Here is a 20,427-nt window from a genome sequence, read left to right as displayed (position 1 = left end):
TCGATTTGGATCAAAAATATTTCAAACCGACCAACCACCCACCACTAGTTAGTTATGTACGTATTATTATCTAAGTATTTTTAAAATATTAAAATTGTTATACAAAGAAATCATTAAGATAAAATAAACAAAGAACCAATCTGATAAAAAAATACATAACATTTGTATTTTTTTTTCTGTAAGCATGTGCATCTGTTAGTTTATCCCGTTTAGACCATTAAATATTAATCAAATAGCAGGTTTGATGAATAATTCTACAATTAGAAAAAACAAAAAAAAAAAAAAAAAAAAAAACTAGATGAGTAGATGATTAAAATTCGACACCAAACAACTAATAATGTTTCTGATGCATGATCTCCACCGCATTAAAAAAACTGACCTTTGGATCCTTATCCACGAATATTGTACATGAGAAATTAAATATCACGACTATATAATAACCAATATATATATTTCATATCTATAACTAACTTTAGTGACATAGTAATAGCCGCCAAACAAGACAAAGAAGATGGTCTTAGTTAGCACTTCTGCAGTCACACGGGACTATGACCGGAAAGCAGAGCTCACGGCGTTCGACGAAACCAAAACCGGCGTGAAAGGACTTGTAGATGCCGGAGTTACAGAGGTCCCTCAGATATTCCGCCTACCTTCACCTCAAAACCAAAACTCCGATCAAGAGCTTAATCTTCCGACCATCGATCTCGAAGGAATCAATGAAGATCCGATCCGGCGAAAGGAGGTGATCGAACAAGTGAAGGATGCATTGGAGAGTTGGGGGTTCTTTCAGATGGTGAATCATGGTATTCCGATTAGTATGTTGGAGGAGATGACGAAAGGTGTGGTTGGGTTTCATGAGCAAGATAATGAAGTGAAGAAGAAGTGGTACACCAGGGATCAAAGTGGGAGGAGAAGGGTGGTTTACAACAGCAATTTTGACTTGTATTCTGCTCCGGTGACTAACTGGCGAGACTCTTTCTTGTGCACCATGTTTCCTGATCCTCCTCAACCAGAAGAGTTGCCATCTCCTTGCAGGTTTCACTTTTCACTTTTATGACAGTTTTTGATATTTTTCTTTGTTATTCAAAATTAAGTGATAATAATATTGTTAAAGTAATTATTAAAATTTCAATCACCAATATTTTCGAAAAAGTTACATTTTAGTATCAGTATTTTTTTTTAATGGAAAAGTCCTGAAAATCAGTAAAAATTTACAGTTTAACCCATTTTGATCGGTTGAAATCGGTACCAAATAAATTTGAGACTATTTCGTAAACTAGCTCAAAATCTTGAGACTTTTCTGTAAATCCAAATATTAGTCATTATATTTTTTGTTTATAGAAAAATCTTAATATTGTGGGTTAGTTTATAAAATAATCCCAAATGAATTTGGTATCAGTTTCAACTTGTCAAAAATGATCAAAGTGTAAATTTTGTCGGTTTTCAGAACTTTTTCGTTCAATTTTTTTTTTTGAGAGTAAAGTGTATCTTTTCCGTAAATATTGATACTTTTTTGATAATTTAACAAGTTATTATTTCGTTTTTGGAGATTCCATTTACCCTGCGATTTTTTGGCGAAGATAAAAAATGTTAGTTTTCTCCGATTAAAAATTTTAACGAGACAATCTGCTCTCTTCGTGAGAACTTCTATTTCCTTTCTTTTTTTCTTCAACATTTCTCAATCTCCACTTTTTGATGCGATTTTTGAGGTTTCTTAGTTTGCTTCACTGTTTTTCAATCTTTCTTTTAACGCATTATCACAGCTACCATAATAATATTTTTGATGGAGACCTTTTATATTTAGCTACACTATATGCTGAATAGTGTGGGATCTATATTGATTTGGTTAACCTTTGAAAGTGACCTATTTTAACTGTATACGCATAATATATTGAGTTAACTGCCAAAAAAAAAAAAGCTTTTATTAGAACAACATAACCCATTTAGGACTTTGTGTTATTAAATTGGTGAAAAGTTATATTGTATGTATCGATCAAAATATAAATTAAAGGTTAATTTGTCTTAATCATTAATAAATACTAGTTTTAATTATAATCATTTCATTATCCTTTTAAACAATCTCGTAAAACAACAATACATTTGTGGAAATAGGTGGAATTAAGAAATAGTTTATGAGTAAATTATATTTGTCATTAATTTTTTTTTCAAAACTAAGGGATTTAAGTGTATTATTTGTCAACTAAAATATTAACCATCAAATATCGAATATTTACGAAAAATATGTAGTCATTGTTAATTTCGTCAAAATTTTATTTTAGCCTGACATGATTATAAATTTATAAGTCACCTGATATTGAAACTATGGTTACATAAGTCAAATGTATATATTATAACTACACGATATGTTTGTTTAATTTTGGATATACTTGTAGGGATATTATGTTGGAATACTCAAGGCAAGTGATGAAACTTGGATCTTGTATACTCAAGTTGATATCCGAGGCTCTAGGGCTCGACCCTAATCACCTTTTAGACATGGGATGTGCTGAAGGGCTTGCTGTTCTCGGTCATTACTATCCTCCTTGCCCACAACCAGAGTTAACAATAGGTACCAATGACCACACTGACAATGATTTCATCACGATTCTTTTACAAGATCATGTTGGTGGGCTTAAGATCTTTTATCAAAATCAATGGACCGATGTTCGCCCTATACCCGGAGCTCTTGTATTGAATGCTGGAGATCTTTTACAGGTATGCATTTCTCTCTATCTTAAGCTTTAATATATTTTCAACCTATAGCATACTCAAAATCACAATCACATATAATTATATATACTCGTCTTATCTAATACTTACATATCCTAGTTTTTTTTTTTTGTTTCTAAATTGATTTGCCACTTATCATAATCGTTGGAATATTTTAGTTAGTTACAAATGACAAGTTTGTGAGTTCACGACATAAAGTGATGGCAAACAAGGTTGGTCCAAGGGTATCGGTGGCATCTTTCTTTATGAATTACCCGAAAAATCCCACTAAGACCTTAAAGGTGCTTGAACCAATCAAGGAATTGCTTTCAGAAGATAATCCAGCCAAGTATCGAGGCACAACTTTGAAAGAATATGTAGATTACTACAGGGCAAAAGGACTTGATGGCACTTCTGCTCTTCTTCATTTCAAGATCTAGATAATTTAGACAATAGAGTTACATGATGAAGCGCTCATTTTCATGTTTGTCTCATGGTCCTGGTCATGTAATCTATCTTGAAGATATATATGTTCTTTCTCTTTGTGCGATATTTGGCAAAATTATCATGTTGTTATATTATTTGTACATAAGTGGAATATACAAATGTAAGGGTAAATACTGAACACTTTACCTGTGTAGCAAGTCCAAGCAGAGTAGACGATGATATTTTAGAACGAAAGCCACATATATTATAGAAATCGAACTAGGAACTAGTAAAAAAAAATACATAAATGAAGCTATTTAATAGCCATAGTGATATTTCGAAGGTGCTAACCAATCTAGGCTAGATTTATCAATCTAGTGAGATTGGATGCCTGTATAAGATCATTGGAATTTTTTTTTGTCAATCGTCTTTAGGTGCGATTGGTTCCCTCGTGATTGACGACTAGTTCGCTTTTATCAAATTATGCGGGTGTACCAGGGCGATCTAAGTATTTCAAAGGTAGGTCACTTGACCTACATTTTTTTATTTTTTATTTTTTATTTTTTTTAAGAGATTATATATGGTTATAAATTGAGACCTACTTTAAGAACTGAGTGAACTACCTTAATTTTTTTGGCAACAAAAATAAATATAAATCAATATTTAGGCATCCAATTTATTTAAGGTATAATCGAATGAAAATAGCCCAATACAAGTAAAATATAATTAAATAAATACAGGAAAAAAAATAAAAAACAATAAAAAAATCGTTCTCAAGATGTTGTTCTTCTCCCGTTTCATACCATCAATTGCACAACGTCATCCGTTGGGCACCAAACCTCCACCACCATTGATGTCAATATATAAGACCTTATCAGATACAATTATAATAATTTTTTTGCTAGTACAACCCGTCCTAAACCCGCAAATTTATTTATTTTTACGTTTCACTTAAATAGTGAACCACATGGTTTTATGTTATAGACTCGCCACTGTGGTACACTAAGCGTACTAGCTTGAATTCATGATCGCGGATCCCATCCACGTATGTTGGGCGTACGTGGAGTACGCATAGCGTACGTGAGATTTAATGAAACCCTAATTTTTAGTGTTTGCACCCTATTTAAACATTATGAAAGCCTCATTTGGTTATGTTTTGAAACATCCAAAAATATGGTCCCAAAAATTTCATTTTATAATAGGTAAAAATATTATTTCAAACATCATTCATACAACCCATCAAAACAACGTATCAAATGCATCTAAATCAGAATGAATGTAAAACGCAGAATCTTTGTGGTGTGTGCGATGCGGTCAGCCCGAGCTCTTCCCCTTGGAACTGGAAGTACTCGAAACACAAACTAAAAACCATAAGCACAAAGCTTAGTGAGTTCCTCAAGATACCACATACCATCGTAACACATAATGGTCCCCACCCATAGAGATACGGGCCCCACCCACACTCGCAATACAGGCCCCGTCCAAAGAGATATGGGCCATGCCCACACTCGGAATACAGCCCTGCCCAATAAACATACATATACATGCACATACAAGTATCACACAAAAAACAAGTATATTAACATTATCAATAAGGGTAGGCCTTATGCCTTAGACCTGCTAAACCCGGTGAGAAAACTCACCTCGAAAAGTTAATCGAAACGATTGATCCCTAACTGCTGGTCCTATAGCTCTTGAGATAACAATCCAAACAAAAACTATTAACCAAAAACCTCTACTTGGGGTAAAAGACTATTTTATCCCTAACATAACTTGGTCCTTAAATCACAACCCATGGCCCAAATGATAAACAATCTCATGAAGCCCAAAATATGGCCCAATTTCCAATTAGGCCCAATCCTTTCGGATTGGCCTTAGCCCAAGACCCAATAATGTTTCTCTAGCCTATTAGTCGAGTTCCAGATGGTCCACCATGGACCAAGTCACTAATACATGGACGTGACCCAAACCGAGGCCCAAAGAACCCAAAGCCAAAATCAGTAAGTACGTGGGGCGTACTTATCTATACGTTAAACGTACAAGTTGCATGGCTTGTACGATGCGCGTACGAGCTTCTACACCCAATGTACTCTCCTATTAAGCCAAAATCCCAAAAAGCACTTAAACCCTTAAGAACTAAGGCTCCAACCATAGATTTGAGTCCAATGAAGGATCTTAACCCATAAAGTCGACCACTTGGTGGCTTGCATGCCCCCAAATGAACCCAAATTCAGAATATGACAATCTACTTCCATAAAAATGACCAGTACTCATGCATGGATGCTTCAAGACCACCAAGATGAAAACTTTATGACTTAAGGACTCAAATAACACCAAGAGTGGCAAATCTAAGCTTAAGAAACGAGCTAGATTAATAAAGCTTCATTTATGGGACCAAAAAGGTCCAAAAACTTAAACACAAGAGATCTAAGAATTCATAAGGCATGTTCTAAACTTTATACCTCATATGAGTGCTACATGATGATGATGATTCCGATCTTCAAGATCAAGCTTCACTAATTCTTCTTCACCAACTTCCTCTTCTTCTTTCCAAGGCTTCAAGTTACCATAAATGATCTCCACAAGGTCAAGAACACACAATGATGATAACGGTTAGATTTTAGGGTTTCTGAGCTAAGGAGGCTGGGACATGGAACATAATAACATATTTGTATGGCTTGAACCCTAAAAACTAGGGTTTTGAGTCAGCACATGTACGTTGTTCGTACCACTTTGTGTATTGAGTGTATGTGCATGGCTCCATACTTTCCTTGATCCAACTACGCCCCACGTATGATAGGATTATGCCCATTGTATGGCTTCAGCTAGCCCAAACACGAAGAGGCCCAACCTCTAAGCCTAAAGAACTCCATGGCCCGAAACAAATAAATGTAAGATTAAATAAATTAGTAATACCTTGGAATCATGGATGTTACATGTTTAGCTAACCTCTGATTTTAAATAATGTTCTAGAAACAATGGTTTTTGTAAATACCACTTTAGTGAATGGGTTGTTTTGAAAAGTTAAAATTTGTTGAAAATTTTGGGATGTTACAAGTTGGTATCAGAACCTTGGTTTGAGTGAATTGGAGGAACACTCGTGTGAATCTAGTCTCAAAAATAAGGAAAAATATTTTTCAAACAATTTTCAAATGGTTTTCAAAATGATCAAGGAGGATGCGATGTGTATGATCAGCCAAAACCAGTAAGTAGACCCTAAATTACCACACAATTATTTGGTATTATGTTATGTTACGATTAGAACAACATGCTAGTGATAGGATAGGGATGCTCAAGAATCTTATGATAGAATGGCCTAATATTTGATGTCTTATCTTTTGTAGAGTACACTACTCATTATTGTATGACTCTTTCGTGTGTGAACTAACTATTAAGTGAATGCGCTATGTTACATACTACATGGGGTAAATGGTCTTAGGGTGGGCGATTTAGTCCTGCTGTGCAGCTCTTATCTGACTCAAACCATTGTAGGATTGAGTCCTTTAGCCTAAGATTGTTTAAGTTATGTAGTATGTGATAGTGTTCATATGATACTTATCTAGAACCAATGGAGGCTCGTGTGATAGTTGGTGGTAGGATGAGTTATGTGGGGTCAACTGGCCAATTATTTTATGTTTTTCTTCCTCTATGAAGTGTGGATAAAGTGTATAATTATGCTAGTATGTGGGCATTGGTGGGGTTGTTTTGATGATCCTCTAAGACAAATACGGGTAGGTATGAAAGGTAGTATGGGCCCGTACTACTGAAAGCACAAGTCCTGTACGCGTAGCAAGGAAGTCACATACCATAGGTTTGTGTTAGGAGTTGGATCCCCTGGTCTGATATGAATTTCCTCTAATATCTCCCTAGTTTATGTTTAGTACGACAATGACGAGGTGATTGAAGGTGGGATTGGGACCAGGATCAAGAGCTAGTGGCCAGGATAGGCCGGTGTGGTCCGTCGAGTAGACGTGGGAGCTAATTTCAGTAAAAAAAATTCAGATTTTGCAAGAAGAATTATTCGTTGTCATAAATCAGATCACTGGAAAGGTAATTAACATGCTCGAGATGCAAGCTGCAGCCTTGCAGACTGTGAGAGGTGTTGCTAGTGAGATGACTGCTGGGGGATATCTAGTTGAGGGGAAACAACTAGGAAAGAACAGGAGGTCTCTATCAGTAGAGGATGAGGACACTAATGTTACTGACCTAGGTGCTAGAAGTCAGGAGAATCATGAGGTATATGGAAAGTGTGGGAGAACTCACGGGTTTGCTTGTCATAAGTTTAGGTGTTTTAAGTGTGGGGAAAGAGGGCATGTGCAATGGTATTGTAAGAAAGATCAGATATGCTTTCTCTATCACCAACCAGGTCATTTCAGGACCAGTTGTCCTGCTTTCGAGGTGGAAGGAGCTCAGGTCCCAAGGCTCATCGTTCCTCATGAGGTCAAGGTCGAGCCGCAAGAAATCTCTGGTATGTAACTCGATCCCCAATGTTGTATTGATATTTTGGTGAAATTGTTCTTAATCGGTGTTGTATTTGTCTTGGTATCTTGTTGCGTATTGGTAACTAGTAGCTTCAGGTTAGTTCTTCGTTTTGCCTTATTTATGAATTGTGAATCTTCATATGTCATTTCACATGTCAAGAGTCATCGGTGGGTCGTATCTTGTTGGTCAGGATTCAGTGATTCAATGGGTTGTTTTGGTTCCTAGGTGGATCCTTTTCAGGGGTATGATTGGAAGATCTATGGTCAAATATCACGTATAGTTTATCAGCGAGCTCGGAGTTCGGGCATGATAACATTCGTTCAGGTAGGACCGACAGTTTCCCATGAGAGAACCTTTAGGTTCAATCACTATCGTTGCTAGGGAAGGAGTGGTAGCAAGGAGTGGATGTTATCGTAAGTTAGTATTCTGATGCGGATACATGAAATCCTTAATGTTAAGTGGTCATAATTGGGAAATTTCAGAGGCCTTCAATTGAAATTTAGGATTCTCTTGGGATTTTTTTGATCCTTATCTGGAAGATCATCTTGCGTGTGTTATTCTTCTAGGGCCAGTGATGGTTTTGCCTGGTTAAACCGGTTGACTTATGGGTTGGTTTCAACACCAGTGGGTGGTAGTTCGTACCCTAAGGGGATGAGAACAAGGTATTCTGTTTGGAGGACCATTGATCTATTCGAGTTTGTGGTATTGGAAGGATGAATCATAGGGATTTAGGGTGCGAGTATGTGGAATCTCGATTTAGGATTTTGTTAAGGCATGGGAATATAGTAGGTGGCGATCGAATGTATGGGTCAGGAGGTTCATGGATTGTCTCTCAAAAGAAACTGGTTGGTCTAGGAGCTAGTTGTAGCTAGTGACTTCTTTTGAGATGTCAATGAATAGATAAGGAACCATGATCAAGTCGAATATAGGTGGGGTAGGGAATTGTCAGTGGGGTGTAAGGATTTCTAGTTGTAGTCTAGCTTGGGCAGGAACCAAGCAAGGAATCGGTTTTAGAATTTTGTGCGTCCAGCCTTGCAATGTTTTTGTTTCATTCGATTTAATGTCATGTGCAAGATTCTTGGTCGCATCATTTTTCATTCAACAAAAAATTTGAAGGTTTTAGTGTGACATTTGAAGTTCTATGTGATGGGTTTTATACAAAAGAACATCCTATGTGCTCATACAAACCCTAATACTTGGATCTAGGTTTCTCTATTTTACATGCAATTCATCCAAGACTCAAGAACCCTAATCTAGCATATGAATTTTGAAATTAACATATAAGAACAGATCTACATGATTACCTCTTCAACAATGGCTAGAATCTTCTTTCCTTGGAGCTTAGAGTCACAAATGTCACTCCTCTAATGGCTTACAAACACCAAAAGCAAGAGGATGATGTAGAAGAAAAGGATGAGAGGAAAAATCGGCTCTAGGGTTCCTTAGGATCAAGTGTAACAATTTCCCTAGAACTAGGGGTCCTTATATACTTGTTGTAATGCTCGTAGATCTGGGCTAGTCAACTTAGAGATAATAGGGTTTGAAAACGATTTTTTTTACAAAATATTAGTTAGAATAAATAATCTTAACCAAGTTGTAGAATATGTATCAAGGGTTCCGTACATATAAAGAGCGTCGAAATCCGAGTTATAACGAAGAAGTTATGACCCATTGAAGTTTCACGACAAAACCGACACGACACCGAGAAGCGTAAATAGTGAATTTATGATGGAGCGACTTTTAGCCTTAGTGATCTAATCAAAAGTTTTAGTATATGTTAAACCTAGAATATACAAAAAAAAAAGGAATGCCCAAATTTGACTTCGTATGAGGAAGTTATGATTTTTCTAAGATTCGGCTTAGCAGTGCACGACCCGAAACTCGAATTTTAGTTCGAGCGGTTTTTGGCTTATGCGACCTAAATGAGAGTTGAACATCTCATTAATAGGAACTCAACGGTAAAAATATAGACGAAAACGAAGTCTGTATGAAGGAGTTACGAATTCTTCGCGGTCATTTAACAGTATAAACTCCTCGTACGGTTAAATTTAAGATCGGTCGAGAATTAGCCGATGGGGTCTAAATGAAGTTGTAGACCTTGTTTTTACCAATGCACCGATAACGTTCATGGACCTCATGAACTGGGTGTGTAGGCCCATGTTGGATAGGTCGGTGATCGTGTTCATTAATGACATTTTGGTGTACTTAAGGTCTAGAGAACAACATGAGGAGCACCTGCAAGAGATTCTTGGGGTATTGAGGATGGAGAGGCTTTATGCCAAATTCTCCAAGTATGGTTTCTGGTTAGGATAGGTCCAATTTTTGGGACACCACGTTAATCAAAAGTTTTGGTTGACCCGGACAAGATTGAGGTAGTTATGCGATGGGAGGTACCGAGATCCCCATCCGAGATCCAGAGTTTTCTGGGTCTGGCAGGCTACTACCAGATGTTTATCAGAGATTTATACAATATTGTTCTTCCTCTCACTAGATTGACCACGAAGGGTGTTACTTTTGTTTGGGGGCCGAGCAACAGGCTTCATTCAAGACTCTTGAGTAGAGATTGTGTGAAGTTCCAGTATTAGCTCTTCTGGAGGGAGTAGAGGACTTTGTAGTCTATTGTGATGCATCCATATCAGGAATGGGTGCCATGTTGATGTAGAGAGGCTACGTAATAGCATATGCATCAAGGCATCTGAACTCTTACGAGATGAGGTATCCCACCCATGACTTGGAGCCGCGGGTAGTGGTATCCGCCCTCAAGATTTGGCGCCACTATCTTTATGGTGTCCGATGTACCATATACACGAACCATAAGATCCTGAAGTACCTTATCGATCAGCCCAACTTGAATATAAGACAAAGGAGGTGGTTGGATGTAGTAAAAGACTATGACTATGAAATTTTGTATCACGCTGGCAAGGCTGAAGTGGTAGCCGATGCCCTGAGTCATAGAGCAGCGAGCGATCTGATCTGAGACGTGTGCATGAGGATGACAGAGATGAATCTAGTATAAGATACCATCCGATAGGCCCAGGTGGTGTCTATGAGACTAGAAAACAATAAGAGAGAGTGGGTGATCAGGCAAATTTCTGAGTTTAAGACTGATAGTCGGGCTTATGACCTTCCATGGGCGGATATGGGTGCCATATATGGGTGGAGCTCGCCTATTTTGATGGAGGAGGCCCATAGGTCGAGATTCTCGATCCATACTGGGGCAACCAAGATATATTTGGACTTAAACAGGGATTATTGGTGGCCCTGTATGAAGAGAGATATGGCACGGGAAGTCAAGAGACGCTTAACATGTCTTTAAGTCAAGGCAGAGCACCAATGTCCCCATTGCTAGTTACAACCATTGGAGATTCCCCTGTAGAAGTGGAAATGGATCTCCATGGAGTTTATCACCAAGCCACGAAGGAGTTCGTGAGGTGTTAATCCTATATGGGTGATTGTAGATCGGTTAACGAAGAGTGTTCATTTCCTGGCTATAAGTGAGAGCTCTTTTGCGGATAAATTGGCTGCGATCTACGTTCAAGAGGTGATGGCACGACATGGGGAGCCAACATTGATAATGTTAGATCGGGATGTGTGTTTTACTTCCAGGTTCTGGAAGATATTTCATGAGGAGTTGGGTACCCAGCTGCATTTCAGCACCGTATACCACCAACAAACAGACGGGTAGAGTGAGAGGACGATTAAGACGCTCGAGGACATGCCACGCGCATGTGTTATGGACTTTGGTGGAAGTTGGGATACCTACTTTCCCTTGGCTGAGTTTTCATACAAAAACAACCATCACTCAAGTATTGGTATGCCTCCCTTTGAGCCTTTATATGGGAGGAGGTGACAAACTCCCTTCTGTTGGGGGAGATGTAGGTCAGAGAGTGATAGGGAGCACTGAGATAGTGCTCAAGACGATATGGCTGATCTAGCAGGTCAAACAGAGGTTACTAATGGCCCAGAGTCGTTAGAAGAGTTACGCAGACTAGAGACGTTCAGAGCTAGAGTTCCAGGTCGGAGATTTAGTCCTCGTGGAGGTATCCCCATGGAAATGGGTGATCCGATTCAGGAAGCGGAGCAAGCTGGGCCATAGATACATCGGTCCTTTCAGAGTGATCGCTAGAATGGGTAAGGTAGCTTATCAATTAGAGCTGCCTACATAGTTTAGTCAGATTCATAACACCTTTCATGTGTCCCAGATGAGGAAGTGTGTAGCCGGCGATACGACAGTGGTCCCTTTAGAGGACATTCAGGTTGATGATCGCCTGAACTACATTAAGAAGATGGTGGGAATTTTGGATAAGAAGGTAAAGGTCTTGAGAAATAAATAGGTGCCATTGGTTCAGGTTCAGTGACAACATTGGAAGGAATCTAAGTGGACTTGGGAGCCGGATTCTGAGATGCGTGAGTAGTACACAAAGTTTTTTCTGGAGGATGACTTCGAGGGCAAAATTTGATTCTAGTGGGGGAGAATTGTAACATCCTGAATCCCAGGTATAATTATTTAATTAAATAATATTCATTTTGTCAGGGAATCTCGACAAGTTGGAGGCTCTAATTCGCCGAGTAAGAGATTGAAATGGTTGCGTGATTTTTAGAGTCTACTCGACGAGTTAGGGGGACCCGACTCGACGTCTAGGAGATGAGTGTGAAAACCCTAATTATGTAAGGTTTTCACCCTAATTAAAGGACCTTAAGTCCTTCATCCCACCTCCCTCATCACCTTCATACACTGAGAGAAACCCTAATCGAGTTATTACCATCTGAGAGAGAGAGAGAGAGAGAGAGAGAGGCTAAGATTATATGTTCTAGTGCATTCTTGGAAGGAGTTTGAGGAGAAAAAGGCTTGGAACGAGAAGGAGCCCTTGGATCCAATATTCCTTCAGTGTTAGCTGCCATTTGGAGGTAAAAAGATATCACCTTGACCATTTGTTTGTTAGATCACTTCACTAGGGATTTTATGGCTATTTCCATCTTCTCTTTGAGTCCTTTAGTTGTTTGAGCATACCTTGAAGATGAGACTTCAGATCTAGATAGTATGAGGTCCCTTAGGCCAAAAGATTCAAGCTTTATCAAGCTATTATCCAACTTTCATGCATTAAACCCTTTATTGAGATTTGGGTTTGCAACCTTATCCCTAGATGCTATGCATAGACGTAAAGCTCGTACCTTTACGTGGTGTTTCAGACTTTGAAGGCTAGATCTAGAGTATGGGGTCTTAGTTCTGCTTTAAAATGCCTGAATGAGAGAATGGACTGCAAGTACTCGACGAGCTGGTGAGCCAACTCGCCGAGGTTGTTAGGGTTTTCCCTGATAGTTTGGACGCATTACAAACTCGGCGAGTTGGTGAGACAACTCGGCGAGTAGACTTGGATTTTCCTGATATTTAAGATAAATGAAGGAACTCAACGAGTCACATAAATGCACTCGTTGATTCGGGTCAACAGGGACTGTTGATTCGAGTGTTGACTTCCGTTGACTTTTAGGGGTTGGTCAAGTTATGGTGTAACATCCATAAAATTCAAGCCAATTTAAAACTTTTTAAAACATTCAAACACCAATAATTATTACAAATTTGTTTTGAAAATGTTTTCATGTCAGAGTATCCTCGCAATGAAATCATAAAAACATAAGGACGTTCACAATCACGCCTTCGCCTTCCCGCGATCATCAGAAGTACCTAAAACAAAATCAACAAGTGTAAGCCCGAAGCTTAGTGAGTTCCCCGAAAATACCAAGACCATACAATCATAATCATATCATATAAACAAACAACATGCATATAGAGTCTATAGCATGACTGGATCGCCCGCACTGGGCCTACACTCTATCTGGCCCACTTTCAGAACCTTCAGTATGTCTGGACCGCCCTCCTGGGCCTTCAACATGTATGGACCGTTCTCCAGGCCTTTGACCTAACTAACATACTCTGCCGGGCCTGCAGTCTATCTGGTCCACCCTGGGTATGTTGGCCTTCAGCACAAAGTAGATCCTCATCAACTCAACCCCTAAATCAAACAATCATATGCACATAAATATCATCTGCTAGCATATATAACAGTCAACCGATCTAACAAATCACTAATCATAGCAACATCCTATAACCAAGATATCGACCTAACCGGTCACTAAGCAAATCACCATCCTAACTACTAGGATGCACATCAATAAGAAATCATGCAATAAACCCGGATACAAATCCGAAAAGGGCTGGCATTGATGCCTTCGACCGTGTCAGTATAGTGATGACAACTCACCTTACAAGTAGCTCAGGATGATAAATGTCAAACTTCCCAAATGCAGCTCCAAACTCAATCATCTATATCCACCAACAATCCACTTCCGTAAATTCCCAAATTACTAAAATACCCCAAAAGTCAAGCTGGTCAACCCTTGGTCAAAGTCAAAGTCAATGGTCAAGGTTAATAGTCCATGTTGACCCAACTCGTCGAGTACAGCTCACGGACTCATCGAGTCATTCCATAACTCGAGAACCCATGAAAAACCCTAGTTGACTCGCTGAGTTTCTAGACAACTCATCGAGTCCATGCGGTCTTCAACTGTCGGGAAAACCCTAACTAACTCGTCGTGTCATCTCACTGACTCGTTGAGTCCATGTAGAAATTAACAACAACTAATCTTCATATAACTCGTCGATTTGACCATGCAACTCATCGAGTCCCTTCAGTCCTTTCTCATTCAGACGTTTTCAAGCTACCCCAAAGCTGCAGATTATAGATCTAGCTTACTAAGGCATGGTTTCCATGTAAAGTTGCAAATTTTACGTGCATGCAAGGTCTTAACGGCTTAAGACACCAAAAACCAAGTCTAGGATGAGTTTAAGGGCATGGTGGGAGGCCAATACAAGATACAGTTGATATCTTTATGAATTTGGGGCCTAGAGGAGTCCAGATCTAAGACTATGTCCTTGTGATAAGCTTAAACCCGAGAGTGGCTCCATTAAACTCCAAAAATGACCATAGATGTACATAAGAGAAGATCTAAGCATGAAAGGTTCAAGGTGCTAGCTTTTTACCTCATATTGGTTTCCAAAATGAAGTAGATGACAAATCTACGTCCTTCTTTTCGATCCAAGCTCCTCACTATTCAAATTCCCCTTCTAAAATCAACAAATAACACCTTTCAAGCTCTCAACAGACACAAAATGGGGTTTAGGACTCGATCTTGGATTTTATGATCTCAAGAGGGACGGTAAGAGAGGCAAAGGGAGGCTAATAACCCTTTAAATAGGGTGTAAAACCCTAGGAATTAGGGTTTCATTTTCTAGCTCCTACTCGTCGAGTTGGGGGTCCTCCAAATCGTCGAGTAAACCCCTTAAATTCATGCAGTCTGAATCATTTCTACACGATGAGTTTGGGAATCCAACTTGCCGAGTAGGTCTAGGAACATGACTATAAGCTTTAAATTTTTATACCTGGGAGTCGAGATGTTACATATGGATTTTGGAGACTATGGAGGGGTAAAATGGTCTTTCAACCTTTTTGAGAGTTAGAAAAGGGGCTAGCTTAACATCTTTAGAGTTTTTGTTATAAAGTGTTACTTAAAGATGATTATGATATGTAGGCGGAGTCTAGACCGATCGTTGAGTACGAGACCTACTTGCTTACGTACTAGGTGAGTCTTTTCACTATACTTACTTGAGTGGTAAAAATATGTGACCGTAGGGTCTTATTTGCATTATTGACCAGATGTTCATATGTACCTATACTGAGTTATGTTATATCATGCATTTTTCCTTTTTGATTTATGTTTTATGTTATTTATATGCCTTATTGAGTTAGGATTGGAGTGTCCAAACCGGAGATGTGAGACCAGAGGGTCTTCACTGAGATACCAGACTGGAGGGTGCTGTGAGACTGGAGGGACTTCACTGAGATATCGAACTGGAGTGTCCGACCCGAGCTGTGAGACCGAAGGGTCTTCACTGAGATACATGACCGGAGGGTCTTTATCGAGATATAGCAATGAGAGGATAATTATTTGTGTGTGATATTTTGGGGAACTCACTAAGCTTTGTGCTTATAGTGTTGTTGGAAATGTGTTTTAGGTACCTCTCAGGATCGTGGGAAGGCGCCAACTTGATTATACACACCAACTTGAGATTATGTTTAGAGGATTCTGGGATATTATCAAACATTTTGTTGTCCTGTGTTTTGAACAATTTATACATTTGGGTTTTGAGAAATGTGAGATTGTGTTTTATGTGGTTTTTAAAATTGAAAAAAAATTGTTTGAAAATTTGGAGTGTTACACAACCTCAACAGGATCAATGGTGGGACAAAATCAAAGTTTAAGGAAATATCCAATACCAAGCTTGGGGATATGACCAATACCAACCAACTCCACAGTTTCAAAAACCATATCCTCCACCTCCTCAACAAATTGAAATGTTAAGCATGTCCTTGGAAGAAATTGTGAAAAGCATTTCCACTACTACCCAAATCTTTTAGGAAACAACCAAAGCTAGCCTCAAAAGCTTAGAGCAACACATTGCCCAACTTACTCAATTTGTGAGTATATTGGAAACTTAAGGCAAACTACCATTGCAGGTTGAAGTGGACCCAAGGCATACCATTTCTGCTATCACCTTGAAAGATGAAGAAAACTTTGATGGCCCAAGACTACAATTAAAAGACATGGAAGAGGAAGCAGAAGTAAAAGTGGATAAGGTTGTCAAGGGAGAAGTAGAAATTAAGAATACTGACATGGAATTTGTAGAGGAGGTGTTGGAGATTGACAAAAAAAAGGTTAAGCCACCCACTACCAATGAGAAACTCCTTTCACCTGTAAACCAACCACAAGAGCCGAAAATGATAAATTTGTTGGACCCTTCAAAGGATATATACCCCAAGAAGGAAGACACCACCAACCGATCATAAAATCGACCACATTGTCAAAGAAGGAAGATTTGACCACCTTACTGGAAAAGTACAAAAAAGGGGTCAGCTAGATGATTGTAGTCGTTAAGGGTCTAAGTCCAACATGGTTCCCATGAAAAAAGAAAGTCAAGTACAAGATAAGAGTTCCATTAAAGGAGGTGGCAAAAATTTTACTAAGTTGGAGAGCCTCACATACTTAGATTGATGCATATTTAGGGGTCAAGTCGAGCCAAAGACATAAAATAAGGGTGGCTAACCGGGAGGCAACCTGGGGGTATTTTTGTCCTTTCATTTAGTACTTTTTAATCTTTGGTAAATTTCAAAATTTTAATGTTCTAAATGGTTTTAAACTTGTTTTGTCATGCCTAGAAAATGAATCTCCGGTTCCAAAAATATTTCACAAATAACTTGGGGAAGATGAAGAGAAGATTCTCAACATAATTGCTAGGCTCCAAGAACGATTTAGTAAATTATTTCCATATCTTTAATCATTCATATTTTGCTTAAAAGACAGTTGGTGTGAAGTTGTGACTGTTTTGGACCCATTCCCAACCCGAATACTATCCTCCCCCTCAACCTCAATAGGTTGTTCCGCCCTCTCTAAGCATTGGGGACGATGCTTATATTCAAGCTTGGGGAGTTGTGACAACTGGAAAATTTTTAGAACAAGCAAGGTCTAAATTTTAACCATGTACAAGTGAATTCACATCGTAACCTTGTTACAATAAATCATTATAGCCAAAAGGGCATCAACTGTTTAAGTAAATAAATACACTTTGAAAACCATGTGGTAATAAACCTTTAAAAGTCAATACAAGTCAAATAGATAAATCTAAAAGCATGAAAATATATATTACTTAAGGGATTTTGGTATTAGGAATCTAAAACTAAGGGTTTTCAATTTTATAGGACCGAAATCTCATAACCAAATCTTCATTGGACCGAAATCACCCTTCAAGAAATACATCAAGACCGAAAACACATATTATGGGACCACTAGGACGGAAATCACCCTTTCTTGGGTGATACCAAAACCGACATCAATATTGTGAGTGGGGTACAAGGTAATTTCGATCATGCCTTGACCGAAATTACATTTGGTTGGCCAAAATCACCAACAAGGTGGTCAGTTGGTGCCACTTGATTGGCAGAATTGTTTTCCCAATGAGATAATTACACCACCCAATGCACATGTCACTTCACCTTACCTCTTATTTCCCCTAAATTATCACACTTAAATGGACTTCAAACCTCATTCATAGTAAACATTTTTACCACATTTCTCTCAAATAATCAAACCCTTATATCCATACACTTCCCATAGACATATTCAAACATTTCAAGGGAAGATTACTTCAACTTATTCTTAGGAATCTAGGTAAGTATTCCTTATGTTTAATCTAGTGTTTAAAACAATTTCATGTTATTTCAATTAGTTTACACACATTACTATGTGTTTAAAACTCAAAGGATTCGAACCATCACGTAATCCAACTCGAAGATCATCGTTTTCACCTCATTATCTAGCCGTAAACACACATAAGGTGAGTTCATACCCCTAAATTTTTCAAGACATTTTCTATGTTTTAAGGGGGAATAAAAGTAACACACAAGAAAATTTATGTTAAAACGCAAACATTTAAATACATTTACTTACTATTTTTACGAAAGGTGATAAATACGTTAAACGACTTTACTACCAAACTAGTATACTCTTACATGCAAAGTTTTGATAAAAACATAAAGATATGAAAAACGAGTTCGAAACACCCAGTATTATTTTTAGAAAAATATATATTTTTTGGGTACAAATTTCTTACTACAATAAACTATATAAAGTATTGTTTACGAAACTTTATCACATTCATAACCCGTTAGGCAAAGGGAGTAATTATATAAAGTACATATATAATTGTTTTAAGCCATTCCTTAATTATCCTGGAAAATGGGGGTAATTACATATACAAACGTTTTCATTACAAAAACACGTACTCTCATTGAATAAATTTGTGAGACCTTGTCTTCATCGTACCTAATTGAGGTATACACGAAAGTCTTGTTTCATAACCGGAATCTCCCGTAAGAAAGCGTGATACTTGTGTATAGACCTATACGGAACTAATGATCCCAGAACCTAATTGTTAGCTACAGTTACACCGACAGGTTATGGGTGACAAATGTCATAAACACTTCGACGCCTGAAGAATGTCGCGACTGGTAATTCATTTGTAGCATGGTTATGAAAAATCACATGTGGAAACGACGATGCATTTATTACTTCACACGAAAACACATTTCTTCAAATGGTTGTATATATAAATAAAACTACATATTACTATTTTAAGTGTGTGGAAAGCACTCGTATATTTCGGTCTTGGAACACTTAAGACTACAACTCATTTTATGCAAAATATTGGATTTTCTAGAACAAATACTATTACTTACGAGCAAACGGCTTACAAATCATTTTATGGAAAACATTAGATTTCCTAGAAAGAAACACGATTACTTTATAAGGAAATGATTACAATTATTTATACAAACTCTTACGAACTCACCAACTTAATTATTCGAACTTTTTCAAAACAACTTTTATTCTCAGGGATCTAGTAAAACAGGTAACCACCAGCTTTTTAGGATGGGACGTTATGGCATCACACAATCCTTTTATTATTATAATGTAATTGATTTTAGAAACATGTAACGCTTACAAACGATGTAAGTTTGTCAATTATAATTATGATAGTTGTGTTTGCTTTAATCATTTATATTCAATTGTTATGATACAATACATGAAAGTCACCCACCCCCAGACGTTTCCGCCATCCTGGTTTGGGGGTTTGACAGATTGGTATCAGAGCATTGTTTATAGTGAACTACGTATATCAAACCATATAAGTACAATCATACTTACTAGTTCATTGTCATAAAAGTATAAGTACAATCATACTTACTAGTTCAGTGTTATAACAATAACAAAACAAAAAGTATTAAGATAAGTTGAACACTACAAGTAGGCCTCGGGGTATGTAATCATATCAAGGATATATATAGCTTGATCAACTATGTTTATCTGGTATGTGACTAACGTATGTTGAGGAATGGTCGTAGTGAATAACGAGTCTAAAACTTCCCAACAAACCATACAAAGAACCTTTAACATACAAATTTAAAATACTATAGGAGTATTTTATGATACTATAAAACCACACCCTTAGATTCTTATCATACCTCTTACCCCTATTCTCGCATAGACTCTATGGTAGGATTTCATGTAACCGGAGATCCTTATTTCCCCAACTAGGGAAATGGTGGATGGATTGAAGCAGATCGCAAGGTAGATCCTGAGAAAGAGCTCAGAGGAAGAAGAGGATGAAGAAGAAGTCGAGAAAGACACCGACTCAAAACCCAAAGTTTACAATCCACCTCACGTCGTCCAAAACCCCAGACGAAACTTATAGGGCCCAACACCCCGATGGGCAGTCGATTTGAAAATATGGAGCCAAGATCAGCACCATCGCCCACCCAATGGTATGGAACGAGGTTTCTACAACCTCGATGGAGGGGGTTCAGCAGACAGGGCTCTCCATATCATGGTTCATCACATCGCCCGCCATGATGAACAAGCAAGGGCATCCGCCAACCAGATGATGGAGGTTGGTGCTACCACTGAAGTTACTTCAGTTCATATTCACCGTCTGGATGAAGATCATGATCAAGTATGGGATTTCACTGAGGCCCTTCAGAAGGAAGTTACTGTAACTCAAGCTGAGATGAGAGAACTGTGGGAAAATCAGGCCATAATGGAAAGGCAAGCTACTAAGGCTGAGCCCCGAGTGAAGGAGATGCAGACCTTTATGAGTTCATTCTAGAGCTTACATGATACCATGCACCACGAGTAGTTCTT

The 20,427-nt window shown here is 38.2% G+C and overlaps 1 protein-coding gene across 1 annotated transcript; it reads left to right on the top strand.

The window, feature by feature from the left end:
- The first annotated feature begins 453 nt into the window (after positions 1–453).
- Positions 454–3,259, top strand: LOC145037661 (1-aminocyclopropane-1-carboxylate oxidase homolog 1-like). The gene is made up of 3 exons (XM_078986357.1): positions 454–1,035; positions 2,394–2,715; positions 2,889–3,259. Exons 1-3 carry the CDS (start codon positions 512–514, stop codon positions 3,147–3,149), a joined length of 1,107 nt encoding a protein of 368 aa, XP_078842483.1. The 5' UTR covers positions 454–511; the 3' UTR covers positions 3,150–3,259.
- The last annotated feature ends 17,168 nt before the right edge of the window (positions 3,260–20,427 follow it).

Source organism: Lactuca saligna, chromosome 3, assembly GCF_052625555.1.
Source record: "Lactuca saligna cultivar CGN05327 chromosome 3, ASM5262555v1, whole genome shotgun sequence".
NCBI classification, from domain to species: Eukaryota; Viridiplantae; Streptophyta; class Magnoliopsida; order Asterales; family Asteraceae; genus Lactuca; species Lactuca saligna.
Note: the sequence above shows the minus strand (reverse complement) of the source record. Positions and strands in the feature narration are given on the sequence as shown.

Coding starts and splice junctions, on each gene's coding strand:
- LOC145037661 (XM_078986357.1), top strand. CDS start 512: ATGGTCTTAGTTAGCACTTCTGCAGTCACACGGGACTATGACCGGAAA. Junction 1,036..2,393: donor GAGTTGCCATCTCCTTGCAG/GTTTCACTTTTC, acceptor ATATACTTGTAG/GGATATTATGTTGGAATACT. Junction 2,716..2,888: donor ATGCTGGAGATCTTTTACAG/GTATGCATTTCT, acceptor GGAATATTTTAG/TTAGTTACAAATGACAAGTT.